Raw genomic sequence first — 20,877 nt, 5'->3', positions numbered from 1 at the left:
GGAGCTTTTCCTCCAGCTATCTCATGCCAACTGCCTCTCATGATTGAACTTTTGGTCCAGGAAGAGCCAATCCCTTGTCAGGGATCACCTGATTAGGTCAGTCTTGCTGAGGATAATCTCCCTATTTTAAGGTCAATTTATTTGGGATCTTTTTTTTAAATATATGTTTATTGATTTCAGAGAGGAAGGAGAGGGAGAGAGAGATAGAAACATCAATGACAAGAGAGAATCATTGATCAGTTGCCGCCTGCATGCTCCCCACTGTGGATTGAGCCCACAACTCAGGCATGTGCCCTTGACTGGGAATCGAACCATGACCTCCTGGTTCATAGATCGATGCTCAATCACTCAAGCCCGGCAATTTATTTGGGATCTTAATTACATCTTGAAAATTCCTTCACCTATCTAGAGTAATGTTTGATTGAAAAAGTTGAAAGCATGTGTGTATACCAGATAGCAGACACCTTGGATGTCATGTTAGATTTCTACCTCTCCAGTCTCACCCATTAGATGCCTCTTAAATATCATCCCCCTTAAGAAACATTTCTCAGTACTTTCATCACTCTTTGCCATCACTTTGGAAGCTCTGTGAAGTACAGAAAGTGCAGAAGTTCTGGAGCTAGAAAGATCTGGGTTTTAATCCCCTCTATGCTTGCTGTGGGATTTTGTGTACATTGCTTGATCCCTCAGAGCCTTGTTTTCCTGCATGGTAAAAACTAGGGTTATTATAATTACCTCTATGGCCTGAAGGGAATTAGGAAAAGTAATACAATGGCAACCACCTGTCCTATGCTAGACAGGTAGCAATGTTGATTTTCCTGACTTGTTCCTTTCAGAACATCCTGAATGTTCTGATATAGCTCCTCTAATCCACATCTATATATAAAGGCTTCAAAGTGTAAAACTAAGATTTACAAACCCAAGAAATAAGTTGCTTTTCAGTAAATAACCTAACCATTTTCTGGAAAATTCTACATTGTGCTTCTTTTTAGAATTAAACAATTCACTGGAGTTGACTGGTATATATTCATTAGAGATTTTATTTAAAAGCATAATATCCTTCCTTGCTTTTCACTGTTTTATTTAGAGATTCTAAGGCCTCCTACTCCATCAGGAGAGGGGGAAAAAAAAAGGATTATTATATGAAGACAGCCAGGCAGCAGTAGACTCCCACTATTAGAAAAAAATCCCAAAATATCTGTTAAAATGCTATTGGTTAGAGATTTGGCAAGATGATGATTACATGTGGGCAGAACAGCAGTTTCCATAATAATTATGTGGGTTGCGAACAGATTTTGGAAAAAATGCTGGATGTGGCCTAATGAATGTTCTCATTAATCATAATAGCATCAGGTAGAGAGGGAGAAGACCATTTTGGAGGGGAAACCAATTTAGCCTTTCAGAATTATTTTATAAGGCACATCTGATAGTGTTGTTTCCTCAATTAAAATGAATATATGTAGTTGCTGAACAGAATTCTCTATAATTTGAAGTTTGCCTTTTAAAGACTCATTTTCTAATAGTTATCTTAAACATCTCTTGGTGCTTAACATGTACCAGACATTATAATAAATCTAAGGATGAGGAGACATCTAAAACATAAAATTTATATTCTACTTGGGCAAAACAGAAATAAATGTACCTAACTTTAATACAATGATAAATGCAAAACTAAAAGCATCATAATGTTACCACTTGAAGTGCAGAAACCTTATCTTATTGTTCACCACTATACCCTCACATTTAGAATATGAGTTATCCAGCACCTGATCAGTGAATAAGGGAATAAATGCCACTGTGTTTTGGAAGCAGAGAGGAGGGAACTATTAACCCCAGGGGAGCTTGAGAATGGTTTTTATAAGTTGCAACCAAGCTCAATCTGTCTGCCTGATGAATGAATTTGGATTTTATCACATCAGGAAACATGTAAAGAGGTGAAAGGATGGTGCTCTGTGCAGAGGGCACAGCATACTCCAAGGCATTGAGGTGCAAAAGTGACATATTTGAGAAATAAGAATCAGCATGCTATGTCTCTAATGCACAACATGTGTCTGGTAGTGTAAGCAGTACCAATGTCATCAAGATAAGCAGGAATAAAGAATTCAGGGAGCAAGAATAACTGCGAGTACGCCCTCGCTTCCCCTCACCCATCCCACTCACATCCCTGATATAAACATAATGACTGTAGGAATAATAGTCATTCTGATGCTTCCATTTTTAGTCAGGTACTGCTCCTTTTGAAACAGCTTTTGAGGTGATTTATTTATGCTATTTGCTCATGGCAGATGCTTCACTAAGAACTCTGAGGAGTTATATTAAACTAGAGACCCGGTGCACGAATTTGTGCATGGGTGGGTCCCTTGGCTTGGCCAGCGATTGAGGCCTATCAGGGGGCCAACCGGCCAGGGGGAGGGACCCCAGGAGGTTGGCCAGCTGCAGGAGGTTGGCTGTGGGAGCTCACTGACCACCAGGGGGCAGCTCCTGCATTGAGTGTCTCCCCCCTGGTGGTCAGTGCATGTCATAGCGACTGGTTGACCGGTCATTCCGGTCTTTCTGGTCATTGAGTCGTAACGGTTGCTTAGGCTTTTATATATATAGATTAATCATGTTGCTGTTTGAGAATGCAAATAATGGAATCCTATTCATTGAATGTGATTAGCATTCCTTGTAAATAAATCAGGATATTCTAAATGTAAGAATGAAGAGTTTTGAACCACCCAGAATACTAATTCAGGTGATCAGGGGATAATCTCAGGAGGCAAGATAGGAATGTGATTTTCAGTAAGTGAGGATTTGGTGACTGGAAACCTAATGAATTGTACTTTTTGTGGACAGAATGAGTAAAAAGGAAGTAATATGTTCAGTCTGTAGGATAAATGAGGATATTTCCAATGGTTTGGAAGTCCTCAATGCTTATTCAAGCAGGTCATGGCTAATGGACTATTGGCTTATTGAAGGCATGTTTTGGAACCTACCACAGTATTTGTGCAGTTTGAATATATATATATAGAAGAGGCATGCAAAATGCTTACTGAATTAATTAACTAGAATGAATAGAACATGAAGACTGTTGCTAAAGGATCACCTCATGCTACATATATTTTTCTGTTTTCATAACAGTAACTTAAAACATATGTTGATAAGAAATAAAAAAGGAAGGACATATTATATTGTCTGCATTTTAAATTTTTATATTTTTACTGGGGAGAAACATTTTAAGTTATTTAGCTTCTTTACATTAACATTCAATAATTCATGAAGCTTTTTTTTCATAATTTTCCAATATGAATTTTCTATTCCTGTTAGTATGTAGCCCTCAGGGGCTTTCACATTTCAGAAATGTATTTTGATATTAAATCTAGTCATTTTAAGTCTTGCAGTAATTATTTTATAGCCATAACCATTGGTATGCTTTATATATCAGTAATTCAATACAATGAATGATAAAAATAGCAATTTTAAAGTTAAAATATGTATGTTATAAGGATATAATAGAGTATCAGGTATTTACAGTTCTATAATTCTCATTATTTCTCTCTCTCTCTCTCTGTCTCTTTCTCTCTCTTTTAGTGCCAACAGCTATTATTCAGCATACAAAAACACAAGCAAAATAGAATGGGTTCAATATGGCACTGGAACCACATATAAGAAAAGTGTGAACTTGTATTTTTAACATTCAAATCAATTGTTTATGTAGAAATTAGATAGAAATCTCAGAAAAAGAAATCCTAGAGAGCATAGCAAGGGCAATCTGATTATTGTAGACCCCAACTTGCATTCATTTTCTCCATTTTTTCTACCCAAACCTGATGTCTGCCTTCTTGCTCTTGGGAACTCTGGATAACACATCAGTACTATGCTTGGGGATTATTTTAAACAGCAAGATCAATTTAAAATAAAATAAAATAAAATAAATTTTACTAAATAGATGACTCTGCAAATATAGAATCCTATATAATAAAAGCCTAATATGCTAAGCGTCCGACCATTTGACCAGTCACTATGATACACACTGACCACCAGGGGACAGATGCTCTGACTGGTAGGTTAGCTTGCTGCTGGGGTCAGGCCAATCGAGACTGGGCAAGATGGGCTGGACATGCCCTGGAGCCCTCCCGCAGTCCCTCCCCAGCCCCAATCATGCACTGATGGGGTCCCTCAGCCTGGCCCACCCCCTCTCACAATCTGAGACCCCTCAGGGGATATTGGAGAGCCAGTTTCAGCCCGATCCCCATAAGCCAGGCCAAGGGACCCCACCAGTGCATGAATTCGTGCACCAGGCCTCTAGTCTGCATATAATGAGGATGGAGTCATTATCAAAGAATTGGAAAGAAAATAATGAAATAGATTAGAGGAGATGGATAAAATACCAACCAGTGAAAAGAGAGAGAAATTAGGTGGATGGCTGGCTGGACAGATGACTTCATGAATGGATAGATAAATGGATGTGTGAGTGGATGGATGGATGGATGGATGGATGGATGGATGGATGGATGGATGGATGGACTGATAGATAATAGATAGATAGATAGATAGATAGATAGATAGATAGAAGATACACTTATACAAACAAACAAAATCTAGAAAAGTGCCTTAAATATGGCATATTTCCAGTTTGTTTCCTAATCTTCCTGACCTTTTTTTTTTCTGATTTGGTAAAATATTCATCATCCAAAGACATTAAAGTAGTGTCAAAATATTGACAGTCACTCTATCAATGCAATAGGAAGCATTAGATAGTAGAAAAGTAAGCTCAAGTTTTTCTTGGTATATCATTTTACTTTTGAATGTATTATTCCTCACTCTACATACCCTATCATCTTAACACAAACCTTAGAAGCACATTTTTATTAAAATGTTAATTTTTAATAACCTAAAGTCAATATAGTGCCATCTAACTTAGCCAGCATAGAATGAACTTCCTTGAGACTTACATATTAAATAATCCCCAATAAGTTTAAATAGAATAATCCAGATATTGGAATTTTCTGTTTACATACACACTCCTCTATGATTTTTATTTTGCTATTGAATGAAAGAATATGGGTCAATTATTTTAAACTCACAACTCTAACTTGTAAGCTACTAATAAAATGTCATTTCTGGCTAAATTGTTAACTACAGAAAAGAGATTTATACCTTTATACCAAAAAGTCCAATTCCCAGTTAAGGGCAAGTACCTGGGTTGCAGGTTCAGTTTCCAGCCTGGTTGAGGTGCATGTAGGAGGCAACCAATCTAGGTGTCTCTCTCACATCTCTCTCCCTTCCTTTCTTTCTTTCTTTCTTTCTTTCTTTCTTTCTTTCTTTCTTTCTCTCTCTCTCTCTCTCTCTCTCTCTCTCTCTCTCTCTCTCTCTCTCTCTCTCTCTCCTCCCTCCCCCCTCCACCGCCTCCCTTCTTCCCAGTCTAAAAATCGATGGGAAACATATCCTCAAGTGAGGATTATCAAAATAAATAAATAAATAATAAAAAATAAATTTAAAAAGCTAAAAAACATGATGAGAGATGAGTAAATTAACACACTCTGGTTCTAACACTTTTCATGGAATATAACCTCCAAAAAAAGTTTATCAGAACAAATTTTTACAATCCCCATTAAATTCAATGAATGAATTATGAAGGATAAATTGGACCCATTGTAATATTATATTTCTTATTTAATATTCATAGTCATAGCATTACATGAGAGCAAGCTAGTGTTAACAAAAGGAGCAATTTAAATTATCTCTTTCTTGGAGACTGGGTGCTTGACAAACAGAGCTTCCTGTCTCATTCGCAGCACGCCCATGCATCTCCTCAAGTGCCAATGAGACCCACACTCTCATACCAATGATATAATAAATCCTCCAAAACAGAGGGAGAAAATGAGGCAAACAAGCCCACTTCATTTCAATTTGTCAGCTTTAAATAAAATCTTCTGCAGCTGAAAATGAGAATCTTGAGGGAAGATAATGTGAGAAGTAATGAAATTCAACATGGGAATGAAACATATTGCTTTTTTTTCTGATCTGCCACAAAAGTTTTTGAAATTTCACCATAGATAATTTATAATGAAATACCTTCTTGTCAAGGAGGACTTAGAGGAAGAAATAGCTTATTTTGTTTGTTTATTTTTTCTCCTCTACCATCCAGTGAGGCCTTAGGAAATATCTCTCAAGTTTTCTTGAGCCCCTATGATATCTTAATGAGTAATCTATGACCTTTGGAACAACTCTCACTATCAATTTTTAAGTGAGAGTTGATATAAAAGAGTATATTGAAAAAAAAACCGAAATGCTTTTTGCACTTATGTTAATTAATTAATTACATAACATGTCCCCAGGCACTGATTTTATATGCAAAATATTGGAGCATGCTCTCTGCTTGCAAAAATAAAGTAGGAAGGACAAAAGAGCAATTCGGAGGATGGTAAAAGTTTCTATTTACCCATTAACATTCTGATAAATAGAAATAGCTGGATATCAATTAAGTAAACAATGATTGTTGAATGCAAGTCTTTTCCTTCACCCATTCCCCAACCCAGCTTGCCTTCACAGGCCAACCACTCATTCAGAAGGCTTCATTCTGTTCTTCCACCCAACCCTTTCTGTATCCCTTCTCTTCCCTCTTTGGTATTATTTTTTTTTTATTGTTGAATTTCCCCTTGACTTTCTTTATCTTTCTTGAAAGAACATTTGTACCTCTTCAAAGGAAGGCCAGCACCCCTGGGTCCCAGCAGATGCATAGCACAAGTTGGACAAATTCCAGTGGGAGAGAGGACAGGAAAAGTCAGTGTCTTTTTTCCCCCTAATGTCCCAAGGTGTGAACAAATTTGATACTAACATCATTTCAATGTCTTTTATTTCCAGTGTTGTGTCTTATGTATTTTTCTTATCAGCTAAGAATACTTTTACTTAAGCTGTTATACTCAGATCATTATACCATGAACTCTCTGATTTTAACTCTTTTATTTTAAAATTCCTAGACTTTGTGAGTGATCAGTGCACAGAATGACAGCAATGTTGCGGCATATGTTCCTTGACACCATCGATGGCACATTGTTAGGATGTTCTTTCAATCATTCTAATGTAAAACATAATTTCCTATGCATATTTTAAATGTATTGAGAAACAGGATGGGGTAGGAAAGACTATATGAACTATGAAATACAAGGACTCACTTTGAGGTGCTGACAAATCACTATGTTTTTTTATTTTTGTTAATCCTCACCCGAGGATATTTTTCCATTGACTTTTAGAGAGAGTGGAAGGGAAGGGGAGAGAAACATCGATGAGAAAGAGACACGTAGATTGGTTGCCTCCCATACCCAACCAGGCCAGGGATCCAGCCTGCAGCCAAGATACATGTCCTTGTCAGGAATTGAATCCGGGACCCTTTATCCAGCAGGCTGATGCTCTATCCACAGAGCCAAACCGGCTAGGGCAACAAGCTTTTTTTTTTAACCTCTCTATAATTCACTTGTAAAATGTTAAAAAAAAAAAAAAGAGAGAGAGAGAGAGAGAGAAAAGAAAGAGAGAGAGAGAGAGAGAGAGGGAAGGAGGGAGGGAGGGAGGGAGGGAGGAAGGGAGGGAGGAGGAAGGAAGGAAGGAAGGAAGGAAGGAAGGAAGGAAGGAAGGAAGGAAGGAAGGAAGGAAGGAAGGAAGGAAGGAAGGAAGGAATACAAGAGAGAGAATCGTGTCATAGGATAGCTAAGTTAATAATAAGCATGTTTTAGAAATATTTTATTCTTATTTTGTGATCATTATAATAATTACTATTAATAAAAAATGTATTTCAAGTGAACTTGACTTACCTATAAAATGTTCAGTAAATAGTGTCAATGGTGATAGTATGCAGCTTCAGGCATACATTGTATTTTGCAACCAGTGAAATTCTGCCAAACCATTAAGTTATTCTCTACAGTTCAAGGTAAGTGGGGTTTGTGCCTTTCAGCACTTTTAGACCCAAGGTTTCCATTGTGCTTTGCATTTTTAATTCCAACAGACCGCTATCTCAAAATCATATAGGTGTAGTGCAGGACCATCATGTGGCCTGAAATAGCCATTTAACGAAAGCTTTTCAAAAGGAGAGCCAATGGTATCATTTGCTTAGGAGATATCTGTTCTAAGCCAGGGGTTGTCTGTTTCCCCACAGTGATGGCTGGGCTGACAGGTATGATGTGACTGATGGATATCAGCGAGAAGCTGTTGGTGGAATCACAATCAAGCTCCAATCTCCCGATGTCAAGTGGTTTGATGATTATTATCTGCAGCTACGGCCAGAAACAAACCTCCGAAACCCTTGGTTTCAAGAATTTTGGCAGCATCGTTTTCAGTGCCGGCTGGAAGGGTTTGCACAGGAGAACAGCAAATACAACAAGACCTGCAACAGTAAGCAGATGTATTGTTTCATTCTACCACCGGTCTCGACAATTTTGTTTCATCTCTTCATATAATTTATTTGGAGGTTTTAATAGAAATCACTAAATGAATCCTTAATTAATATAAACTACTTTATGTTGGTTCATGTTTTCATTCAACAATCTTACATATATCTCAGTTAGTTTACCCCCCTCACACTTCTTTTGCTATTGCTATATAATTTACTTTTGCATGTTTTATATATAGTACTACAGAGCTTTGTTAGGATATTTCCTAGAAATAGTCAACAGTGTCCAGGGCCCTTCATTGTGTTCAGTATTTTCAATACTGAAGAATTCCCTTTAGTATTTTTTATAAAGTGCTTGCAAAAAATTTCATCAGTGTTCTTTTTCCTGAGAGTATCTTTATTGCACATTTAGTTTTGAAGTATCTACTTACTGAGTATAGCATTCTATACTGGCAGGTTTTCTTTCTTTTCTTTTTAATTGTTGACACTACAATAGGTGTTCCATTTTTCCCCCTTTTGCCCACCTCCACCCAGCCCCACCCCCACTTCCCTCTGGCCATCACCACACTGCTGTCAGTGTCTACGGGTTATGCATTTATGTTCTTTGGCTAATCCCTTCACTTTCTTTTATCCAGTCCCCCTCTCCTCCTCTGCTCTGACAGCTTCAGTCTGTTCTATGGATCCATGCCTCTGTTTCTTTTTTGTATATCAGTTTATTTTGTTCATTAGATTCCACATATAAGTGAGATCATATGGTATTTGTCTTTCTCTGACTGGCTTATTTAACTTAGCATAATAATCTCTAGGTCCATCCATGCTGTTGCAAAAGGTAAGATACAAAAATAAATAAAAAATGTAATCTAAAATAATAATAATAATAAAGAAGGCAGGTTTCCTTTTGTTTAGTTTTATTTTTTCAGCATTTTTTTTCTTTAAAAACAGCATTCTATATTTATTTTCCTGGATTCCATGATTTCATTGAGAAGTTAGCCATGACTCTTAATATTTCCCTTGTAGTAATATGTCTTTTTTCTTAGCTTTTAAGATTGTGTGTGTGTGTGTGTGTATGTGTGTGTGTGTGTTTTAACTTTTAGTTAACTATGAGGAGACTAGGAATGAATTCCTTTGAATATGTCTTTCTTAGGGTTACCAAACATTTCTAAACTTGTAGATTAAAGATTCTTTTCAGTTTTGAAAAATCCCAGAAATTATTTCCTAAAACATTCATTCTGCCACATTTCTGTTTGCTCCTTCTGGTACCCAGTTATACCAATGTGAGACTATTTAACTGTGTCACACATGTGACTTTTTATCTGTCCCTTCATATCTTTTCTCTGTGTGCTCAGTTTCATTCTTTTCTGTTATTCTCTTCTGTTATTATTTTTGATTTCACTAATCATGTCTTCTCCTATGTCCAGTCTGCTGTTAACCAAAATAAGAGATACTTCATTTCTGATATGGTGTTTAACGATCCCAGAATGCCAATTTAATTCTTGTTAATAGTTTCCAGTTTTATGTTAAAGTTCTCCTTCTCGCCTATTTTTTCAATCCTTTACTCTGTTTCCTTAAACATATTGATCATAGTTATTTTACAGTCCTTCTGGATCTTTGGTCAGTCTATTTCTGTTGACTGATTTCTCTTAGTCATTGGTCCCATTCTGTTTCCTGACACGTGTACAGTATATTTTCTTTTATGCTAGACAATGAGTTGAAAATCACCATAAAGATTAAATTTTACGTTATTTTTCCCCCAGTGATAGCTTGCCTTTTCCAGATTCAGAGAAATTGAAATGGCGTAGGTTGTAGCATAAAATAGCAGCAATCAACCGCTCGTTAAAATGTCTTTAAGGAACAATTAGCACGGAATTTTAATTGAGAGTCTAGCTATTATATTCCCTGCCCTGGATGACTGACTCACAAATTTTTACTATTTTTGAGCTTTGCTCTACAGTCTCCTGCACCATAATGTTTCTGTTTGGCATATTTCAGGCGGGGGGGGGGGGGGGGGGGGGGGCGGGGGGAAGCTAACTGAAGTTTGAGCAGTTTCCATTCTTCAAGTGGAGCTTTTTTCCCAAATAATACAAAACAATGGGGGACTTCAGTCTTTCTCTTCAGAATCTTGAGCCTCTCATGCCACCTGCAGAATCAGCAATTGGATCAGGAGGGGAAATGGCTGTTGTGCACTTAGGGCTCCTGGAGTTTGACATACCAGATCATTTCAAATTCCAAAACTTTTTCTGCTTTCTCTTTTTCCAGCAGTGTCCTAAGCCAGGTGGAATTATGCATCCCCCCACCCCATCCCAGCAACAATTCATGTCCTTTCCCGGAACCTCAGAAGGTGACTATTTAGAAATAGCATCAGTGCAGATGTAATTAGGCAAGAGGATGACATACTGGAATAAGATGAACTCTTAATCCAATGTGCCTGATGTCTTTGTAAAAAAAAACAGAGACTCACAGGGAAAATGCCATGGGAAGGCACAGGCAGAAACTGGAATGATGCTGCAGAAAGACGTGGGCTGCCAAAGACTTACAGCTACCACCCGAAGCTAGAAAGAGGCAGGGAAGGGTTCTACCCACAGTCTCAGAGAGGGTGGCCCAGCTGGCACCTTGATTTTGGACCTCTAAAATCCAGACTATGAGGGAATAAGTTTATTTATTTATTTTAGTATATTTTTATTGATTTCAGAGAGGAAAGGGGAGGGAGAGAGAGAGAGAGGAACATCAATAATAAGAGAGAATAATTGATTGGCTGCCTCCTGCTCGCCCCACACAGGGGATCGAGCCTGCAACCCGGGCATATGTGCCCTGACCGGGAATCGAACCAGGACCTCCTGATTCATAGGTCAATGCTTAACCACTGAGCCACGCCAGTGGGGCTAAATTTGTTGTTTTAAGCCATGTAGTTTGTGGTACCTTGTCAGGAAGCCCTAGGAAATACGTCTCTTTATTTAGACCAAGCTGGATCATCACCTGGGTCCAGAACCTGCAGATACCTCAGATAATAAAGTAGCTGGTGCCACCTGCCCACTTCTGTAGGTCTACTCTCTGCTAGTTCATTTTCTTTGTTGCTTCCATACATTGTCACTGCCTTTAATTTTTTTTTTCATTACTTTGGCCTGTTAAAGTAATGTAATGAAGGAATTTTCATTTGCTTTCTTTTCAATCTTGCTTAACACCAGAAGTTCCTCCTTTACTCTTTATTCTTTTTAAAATACATATATATTTCTATTGATTTCAGAGAGTAAAGGAAGAGAGCGAGACAGAAACATCAATGATGAGAGAGAATCATTGATGGGCTACCTCCTGCACATCCCCTGTTGGGGACCGAGCCTGCAATCCAGGCACATGACCTGACCAGGGATGGATCTGTGACCTCCTGGTTCATAGGTCAATGCTTAATCACTGAGCCACCAGGGCCAGGCCAGTCTTTTCTTAATTGTTATTCCCCTGCAATCCCAATCGTGATGCATAAATAAAGCCTACCATTTAGAATGTCTAAAATGTTTATACTTTTGTTATTTTTGTTTTTTTAAGCATTTAAAAACTTAAATCAAAATATTACTATAGCCCTTATATGTTTCAACTATGCTATATTGTTAAACTCCAGGTTTACATATTATTAACAGTGAGCCTGGTTTCAGTAAGTCTTACTTAAATTTCACAATTATATTAGACTTAAATTGTAAGTTAAATTAATAATAATAAATGAAAAGCATTAAGAGTATAATTTATTTTTTTCTAATTGTTTATTTAAATTACCTAGTAATAAAAGCTACAGAGGATTTAATTAGTACTGTTTTCTAATAACTGCATGATAGTCTATTTTTGAACCAATTTAAGGACCCATTTCCTTTACAGTTATACTCTGTCACCCACTGACATTTAGTTGCTTTCTCCTTTCTATAAATTCTCCTGTCACTTCCACTACTTCCAGAGGTGTCATTTATGATATTAGCACACAAACATCCTCACCTGGATATTTAAAACTTTTGTATTTAAAACTAATCTCATTATGACTTCTGTAACCACAGCCTCCAACTTCGCTTTCCTCCTTCTTGAATCTCCAGTTTAAGTAAAAGAGTCACTCATCCACCCTGTCTCCTGAGATGTAGGAGTAAGTGATCCTCATATATTCCCCTTCTCTCATCCTTTTTCATTAAACTAGTCACCAAATGCTGTGAATTCCCCTGCTGGAAAAACGTCCACATCTGTTCCCTCTTTCTTACGGCCTGATTTCAAGGATTTATACTACTGCTGACATTTGGTTCTTCATTATCTCTCCCGTCCAGTATCAGAGTAATCTCCCTATTGAATTTTCCTTTTGATATCAGCTTCTTTCTCCTCCATTTTATGCTGAAAATTGTCCCCAAGGTGTTCATCTAAAGCAGGGGTGGGGAACCTTTTTTCTGCCAAGGGCTATTTGGATATTTGTAACATCATTCACGGACCATACAAAATTTTCAACTTAAAAATTAGCCTGCTAAATGCCTTCGCATGGCGTTTTTCCTGTGTGTCTATAGCCTGCTAGTAGCCTGCTATAGACTGTCATATAGTTATTAGAAAACAGTATTAATTAAATTCTCTGTAGTTTTTATTACCAGGTAATTTAAATGAACAATTAGAAAAATTAAATTATATTCTTAATACTTTTCATTTTTATTATTTAATTTCTAATTTAAGTCTAACTATAGTAGGGCCAGACCAAAAGATTTCACGGGCCTTATATGGCCCATGGGCCAGACGTTCCCCACCCCTGATCTAAAGAGTGAACCTCATCATGTTACCTTCATTCTTAAAGATCTTCCTTGGTTCTCCAATGTCTGCATAAAAAAATCTCATCTCTTTGGCTCCAGTCAAAACTTTTGAAATCTGGAATTTGCATTTACATCTTCTATTCCTTAAACTCGTGAAATCTGTGCCACAGCCATTTCGTCGACTGTGCTCTTGCATTTTAGAGTGATCTGGCCCCTTCGCCCTGCCCTTTTGCACATGCTCAGTCTTTCTCAGTGGAAGGCCTACCTCAAAATATTTGTCAGTTCCACTGAGCTTACATGTTCATGCTTTCTAATAACGCCAGTTTCTGTGCTCTCAGAGGAACTCGGATTGCCTAACATTTCCCTCCCTGTGCCTGTTGTCTTTTCTCCACATACCGATCCAGATATTGAACCCAGATCCTCCACTTCCTTTATTTTTATGCCAACAAGTAACCACTCACATAGGCATCTATACTTGGAGGTGTTTCTCTTTCCTTTCTGTTACAGCAAGTTTCCAGCTAAAGGTGTCCACATTTTCTCTCATGAATGGTCTCGTGAGGGCTGGAGGTGGGTTAGTTAAAGGATACTTTCTTAGGCGTCAGAATTTTTTTCTTTCATCTTGTTTGCATTTGAAATGCATATTAGTGGTTTAGCCATTATTCAGAACACTTCACCATCTCTAAGTCTGAAAACGTGACCAAAAAAGCTGAAATAGTGCACTGAAAGGAAATAATTATCTGGGTAAGAAAATTATCACAAATTAAAATAGAGTAAGTGCCACAGCTAATCTCTAGATTAGAGGTTCCTCATCCTCATACAATATTAACACTTCTGAAGTTGCATTTAGAAATAAAATTAATTCAGTGTGGAAAAAAAAGACTCCATGACTACCTATATTGAGATTATCACATTTTGCATCTATTCTTTAGAGATGCATAATATATATCAACATGTTGGAAAAAGACAAATCCTGCTATAAAAATTTTTAAATACTCTTCTTTAGCCCAGCAATTTTTTCTCTTTTACTATGAACTCATTCTTCTTAAGTAGCACTGACTAACACCATACTTCAGGAAAGGCTACACTAGAACAATATTAATAACCATATACTAAAGAAAATAATTGATCCCATTATCCTAGTGCATGCGGTAAAATCTGCTGAGCAAAAGCCCATTTCTGTCTTTATATCAGCCAAAGAATTAAGTTAAATTAGAATTTGATGTGACAGTTTGGGCTTAATACAATTCTTGGATTTTTTTTACATTTTGGTACTTTTCATTGCCGGGGGGAAATTTTTTTCTCCATCTCAGAGTGTGCTTTAAGGAAATGGAACATAGAAACAGATCAACCCCCTCCACACACACACACACACACACACACACACACACACACAAACATATCAAATTTTTAAGAAACATAATCTGTCACATTTCTTCTTTTAATTCCAGAGTTTAAGAAATGGAAGTAATTATTCATCCAAGTAAGTGGTAGTGTATGTAATTTTTCATGATGAATATTCACCAACAGAAATTACTCAATGAGATCTGTAGAAGCAAGCCCTTACTTTAGAACCTGGAAAGTTCCCAAACTCTTAAGACACAAGAATTAAAGCCCAGAATATCTATATACAGACAGTCCTCAGGTTACATCGGACTTGATGTGCATCGTTTTGTAATTACGTTGGCATTTCCCATTTATTTATATAAAAAAGAAGTTCCATCATTTGGACATATGTACATATGTGCTTTATGGTTTTTATTATTTACTAGAGGCCCGGTGCATGAAATTCGTGCACTGGGTAGGGGTCCCTCAGCCCAACCTGCCCCCTCTCACATACTGGGAGCCCTCAGGGGATGTCCTACTGACAGCTTAGGCCCACGCCCCACAGGGAGCGTACCTAAGCTGCAGTCTGGCCTCCCTTTGTGGGAGGCAACCGGGCTGGTCAGGGGAAGGCACCAGCCCCATCACCCCACTGCTGCAGCCACTGCCAGTCACCGTAGCCACCAAGGTGTTTTCATCAACACAGACTCCAGTCCCTTCACCAAGAAAAAATGACAACTTTCTTTAGGCATTTTCAAGATGTGTCTTTCATAGGATATGCATTTCTTTATTTATTTTTTATCCTTACCTGAGGGTATGTTTCCATTGACTTTTAGAGAATGTGGAAGAGAAAGGGAAAGACAGAGAGAAACACTTTGATTGGTTGCCTCCTGCATGAGCCCTGATCTGGGCCCCAGCCTGCAACCTAGGTACATGCCTTTGATCAGAATCAAACCCAGACCCTGCTGTCTGCAGGCTGAGGCATTATCCACTGAGTCAAACCGGCTAGGGCAGGATATGACATTTCTTAGCCTTCCAGCAGTGGACCTTCATTTTTTTCTCCAGAAGTGTGGTGGAAAAACCCTAGATCACCTTTTTGGATTCTTATTACCCAAGTTACTAAGAATATTACCAGTGGTATACAGGAAGCTTAGCCAATGTGCAGTCAGAAAAGGTGTTTCCTCTATAGTTCACACCAATGGAGGGCTGGGCCCTGCCCAGTCCTAAAGCCTCTGGCCGAAGCTTTAGGCCTGGGCAGGCCTCTCCAGCTCCCTCAGATCACCTGCTCAGCCCCTGCCCAGGCCTGCCCAGACCGAAAGCCTCTTGGGCAGGAGCGGACCCCCAGCTCCCTACAATCAATCGAGGGGGTCCGCTCCTGCCCAGGCCGAAAGCAGACCCCTAGCTCCCTGCCCAGGTGATCAATTGCAGGGGGTCTGCTGGTGTACCAGGCCGAAGAAACCCCCAGCTCCCTGCAATCGATGGCAGGGGTCCGCTCGTGCACCAGGCCAAAAGCCTCTGGTGGAGGCTTTTGGCCTGGAGCTGGAGCGGACACCCAGCTCCCCACTTTCGATGGCAGGGGGTCTGCTCGCCACGTCCACCATCCAATCAGAGCGAGGAGTGGGTGTCTGCCACGCCCACCATCCATCGAAAGCGGGGAGCTGGGTGTCCGCTTCGGCTCCAGGCCAAAAGCCTCCAGTGGAGGCTTTCGGTCTGGTGCCGGAGCGGACACCCAGCTCCCTGCAGTCCATCACAGGGTGTCAGCTCAGGGCGCCTATGTATGCAAATTAACCGCCATCTTGGTCGGGTTTATTTGCATACTCACTCTGATTGGCTGGTGGGCGTGGCTTGGCTGGTGGGCATGGCTTGAGTGTAGCAAAGGTGCGGTCAATTTGCATATTACTGTTTTATTAGGTAGGATTTACCACAAGTAAAGGTCAGGAATTGTTATCTTTCTTTTAATTTTTTTTTTTCTTACTGTTTCACTTTATTACTGCTGTGTATGTGCTCCATATGAGTAATGTAGGTGCTCATGTAGGTGGGTTCCAACTTACGGTGAAAATCACGAAAATTGAAAAACAGATTGATCAGTTGGATTCCATGGATAGAGCGTTGGCCTGCAGATTGAGGGTAACGGGTTCCATTCTGGTCAAGAGCATGTGCCTCAGTTGCAAGCTTGATCCCTTACCCCACTTGGGCATGTGCAGGAGGCAACCAATCAAGGTGTCTTTCTAACATCAGTGTTTCTCTCTGTGTCTCTTACCCTCCCTTCCACTCTCTCTAAAAACCAATGAGAAAATATCCTTTGGTCAGCATTAACCAAAACAAACAAATAAAAACAGATTGATCTGGAAAAGAGAGAAAATACAAATTACCAATATCGGGAATGAGTCTAAATCAGTTCACATCAGTACAGTATCTACAGATGTGAAAAAGAAAATTAAGAAAATGTTTTTTAAAACAACTTTATCAAATAAATTATTCATCTTAAATGAAATGGAGAAATTCCTTGAAATGTGCAAACTACCGAAGTTTACTGATGAATGGACAACTTGAATAGTCCTCTATCTGTTAAAGAAAATAAATTTGTAAACACTTTCCCACAAAGAAAACTCCAGAGCAGAGGGTTTCACTTTTCACTGGTGAATTGCTACCAAAAATAAAGGAAGAACTGATAAACACTCTATATAAACTCTACTAGAAAACTAAAGAGGCAGGGATACTTCCCAACTCAATCAATGAGGTAAGCATTATCTTGATACTAAAACCATACCAAGATATCATGAGAAAAGAAAACTGCAGACCAATATACCTCATAGACAATGGTGTAACATTCTAAACACAATTTTAGCAAATCATATCCAACAATATTTAAAAGTAATAATATCAGGATTAAGTAGCATTTATCCCAAATCTAAGGTTGATTTAATATTCAACAATAGATCAGTGTAATTTATGGTATTAAAAACTCATGATGTCGTTAAATATGTCAAAACCTAATATTAATTTATCATAAAAATTCTCAGCAAATTAGAAATAGACTAAATATCCTCAACCTAATAAGATGTCTCCCTGTGATCAGGGAAGGAAGTTTCCTCTTACTACCAGAGGTTTTAGTCAGTAAAATATACTACATCAACTAAAGAAATAAAAGGCACTGAGATTTGACATGATAAAATTGTCTTTATTAACAAATTGCATGATTGTCTATTTAGAAAATTTAATGATATCTACAAAAAGTTCTAGTGAGTTTATTAAATTTGTAGAATACCAGATTAATATCTAAAACTGTATTTCTAGCCCTGGCTGGTGTGGATAAGTGGTTAGAGCATTAGCCCATGATACAAAGGGTCATGAGTTCGATTATGGTCAAGGGCAGGTACCTAGGTAGCAGGTTCCCTGCCCCATTTGGGGCACTTTGGGGAAGCAACCAATTGATGTGGCTCTGTCACATCAATGTTTCTCTCTCTTTCTCCTCTTTTCCTCACCCCCCTCCCATCTACTCTCTCTAAAATCAATGGAAAACATATCCTCCAGTGAGGATTAACCAAAAAAAAAAAAAAAAAAAAAAAAAAAAAGTATTTCTATATAATAGCAGCAAACAATTAGAAAGTGAAATAAAAATACTACCATTTAAAATAATATTAAAAATATGAAATAATCAGTGGTAAATCTGGCAATATATAGCAAATCTGTAAATCTTTATGCTTAAAACTACAAAACATTGCTCATAAAATTGAAGAAGATTTAAATAAATGAAGAGATACAATATGTGCATATATCAGAATACTCAATAATGTAAGCATGTCAAGTCTCCCAAAGTTGAATTATAGGTTGAAAGAATGACTATTAAAATTCTAGCATTCTTTTAAAATAGAAATTGACAAATGGATTTTTAAAATTTTTATGGAAATGCAAATGACTTAGGATAATTAAAATAACTCTGAAAAAGAACAAACTTGTGGATGAGCACTATATGATTTTCAAGAATCAGTCTAAAAATAGAGTAATCAAAACAGCACAGTATCAGCATAAAGATAAACAAATAGATCAATAAACAAGACAGGAAATTCAGAAACAGACCCACATGTACATGGAAAACTGGTTTTCACAAAGGTGCACAAACAATCTAGTGGAGAAAATATGTGCTTTTTAACAAATGGCATTAGAAAATTTGCTATAGGTCCAATGGACTATTACTCATCAAAAGAAAGTAATGAACTATTGATACACCTACCAATGTAGCAAATCTCAAAATAATTTGCTGAGTGAAAGAAATCAGGAAAAGAAAGAGTACACACTGCATAATTCAATTTCTATAAAACTTTAGAAAATTCAAAGTAATCTACAATGACAGAAAGCAGATCAGTGGTTGCCTGGGGATGGAAGGGATTAAAACGGTCCATGAGAAAACATGCGGAGGTGATGGAATGGATACATTCTTTATCTTGATTATTGTAATGGTTTCACAACAATATGCATATATAAACATTTAAGTTGCTCATTTTCAGTATGTGAAGTTTATCATATTTCAATTATATTTAATAAAGCTTTGAAGAAGTGTTTAAGTACAATATATATATTTGCCAGGCTTATTCTCAGGCTTCAGGGAATCCCAGCAAATAACCAAATAATGAAATCCTTTGTCTCTGTATCTCTTGTGATTTTGATACCCATAACCAAGTAGAAATTTATTTTATAGAAGGATTTTTTTCCTCTTGCTTTTAATCCTTAAACTCATCCCTCTGAGCTACACAGTGCAGCATGACCTCCTAGCCTCCCAGATGGCTCCGTAGGCTGTGCTGGGTAGTGGCCAGGAGAGCTTCAGAGGGCAGACATGTGAAGTTCAGCTCCACCACTCACTCACTCTGTTACCTGGTCTTGCCTTCTTCAGTTATAGAATGTAGATAATACCTATATTTGAGAATCAATAAGATGTTCAAAAAGATGGTCTATGTGATGATTCTAAAAAAAATTCTAGAAATGTATTAAAATGTTGTACTTAACAATGTTATCACAATAGATTTTGCTTTAGAAAGTATTTGCTTTTGTTACTATGAAAAATAGACACACCATGTTGTATTAGTAAATATTTTTTCAATAATCTCTGGGATAGGAATAATTATCAATGGTATATTATCCTAATATATAAAAAGCCAGGGGCTGTCATGACTGAAACAACTGGACAGATGACCGAACAGCAGGCTGCATGGGGCAACGAGGCCAGCAGGGGGGTTAGTGAGGGACAACCAAATGACTGAACAACAGGCTGCGTGGGGTGACCAGGTCGGCAGGGGGTGCAGTTGGGGGTGACCAGGCTGGTGGGGAGGGGGGCAGTTGGGGGTGACCAGGCCAGCAGGGATGCAGTTGGGGGTGACCAGGCCAGTGGAAGGGGGGGCCGTTAGGGGCAATCAGGCCGGCAGGCCGAGACAGTTAGGGGTGATCAGGCTGGCAGGGGGGGCAGTTAGGGGCGATCAGACAGGCAGGCAGAGGCAGTTAGGGGTGATCAGGCAGGCAGGCAGGTGAGCAGTTAGGAGATAGCGGTCGCGGATTGTGAGAGGGATGTCCGACTGCCAGTTTAGGCCCGATCCTTGGACATCCCCCAAGGGATCCCGGATTGGAGAGGGTGCAGGCTAGGTTGAGAGGACCCCCCCACCACCAGCACAAATTTTGTGCACCAGGCCTCTAGTCTATATATATAAAAGCCTAATATGCTAAGTGTCCGACCTTTCGACCGTTCAACCAGTCGCTCTGACACTCACTGACCACCAGGGTGCACACGCTCCAATCGATAGGTTAGCTTGCTGTTGGGGCCCAGCCAATTGGGACTGGGTGAGAAGGGCCAGTCATGCCCTGGAGCCCTCCCGCAGTCCCTCTCTGGCCGGCCAACCTCCTGTGGTCACTCCCTGCTGGCCAGCCGGCCTCATCTGCCCAATCAGGACTGGGCAAAATGGCCCCAATCGCCCCTATTGGGACTGGGCGAGATGGGCCAGACATGCCCTGGAGCCCTCCAGCAGTCCTTCCCCAGCTGGGGTGGGGTTTGGGATTGTGAGAGTGTTCAGGTCAGGCCTTTCATGCACCAAGCTTCTAGTTAGAATATAACATTTGAAACGTGTATGTTTCCTCTGCTTCTCTTGACCTTAGTCTTATGAATGTGGATATTTAAGTCTAGTATGCCCATCTTATAACAGGTGCCATTCCCTGAGCCAATATATACAGGTAATTATGATTGTAATTTTATGGCTGAGCATCACATGCTGTATATGGGTTTACCCACATCACCATGGCAACTGTGTGGGATCCTTGTTGCCACAGTCCTCATGGTTGGCCTGGTGTTTTAACATTTCAGTAATTGTCAGTGTCATAACCTTTAAAAATTGCAGAGAACTGACACTAAGGCCAGATGGCTACTAAATAAAGAAGCTACTGGTCCCCACA

At 38.9% G+C, this 20,877-nt stretch overlaps 1 protein-coding gene across 2 annotated transcripts in view; it reads left to right on the top strand.

The window, feature by feature from the left end:
- GRM5 (glutamate metabotropic receptor 5) overlaps positions 1-20,877 on the top strand; it is a gene marked incomplete at both ends in the record, with an annotated part of 417,852 nt that overhangs the window by 281,960 nt on the left and 115,015 nt on the right. For both annotated transcript variants that reach the window (XM_079789422.1, XM_079789421.1), the window contains one exon: positions 8,132-8,367. In XM_079789422.1, coding sequence (XP_079645548.1) covers positions 8,132-8,367 — 236 coding nt within the window. The remainder of the gene's footprint in view (positions 1-8,131; positions 8,368-20,877) is intronic.

Source organism: Cnephaeus nilssonii, assembly GCF_951640355.1.
Source record: "Cnephaeus nilssonii genome assembly, chromosome: 13".
Taxonomy (NCBI): Eukaryota; Metazoa; Chordata; class Mammalia; order Chiroptera; family Vespertilionidae; genus Cnephaeus; species Cnephaeus nilssonii.
The sequence above is the reverse complement of the archived record's forward strand: the minus strand, read 5'-3'. Positions and strand labels throughout refer to the sequence as shown.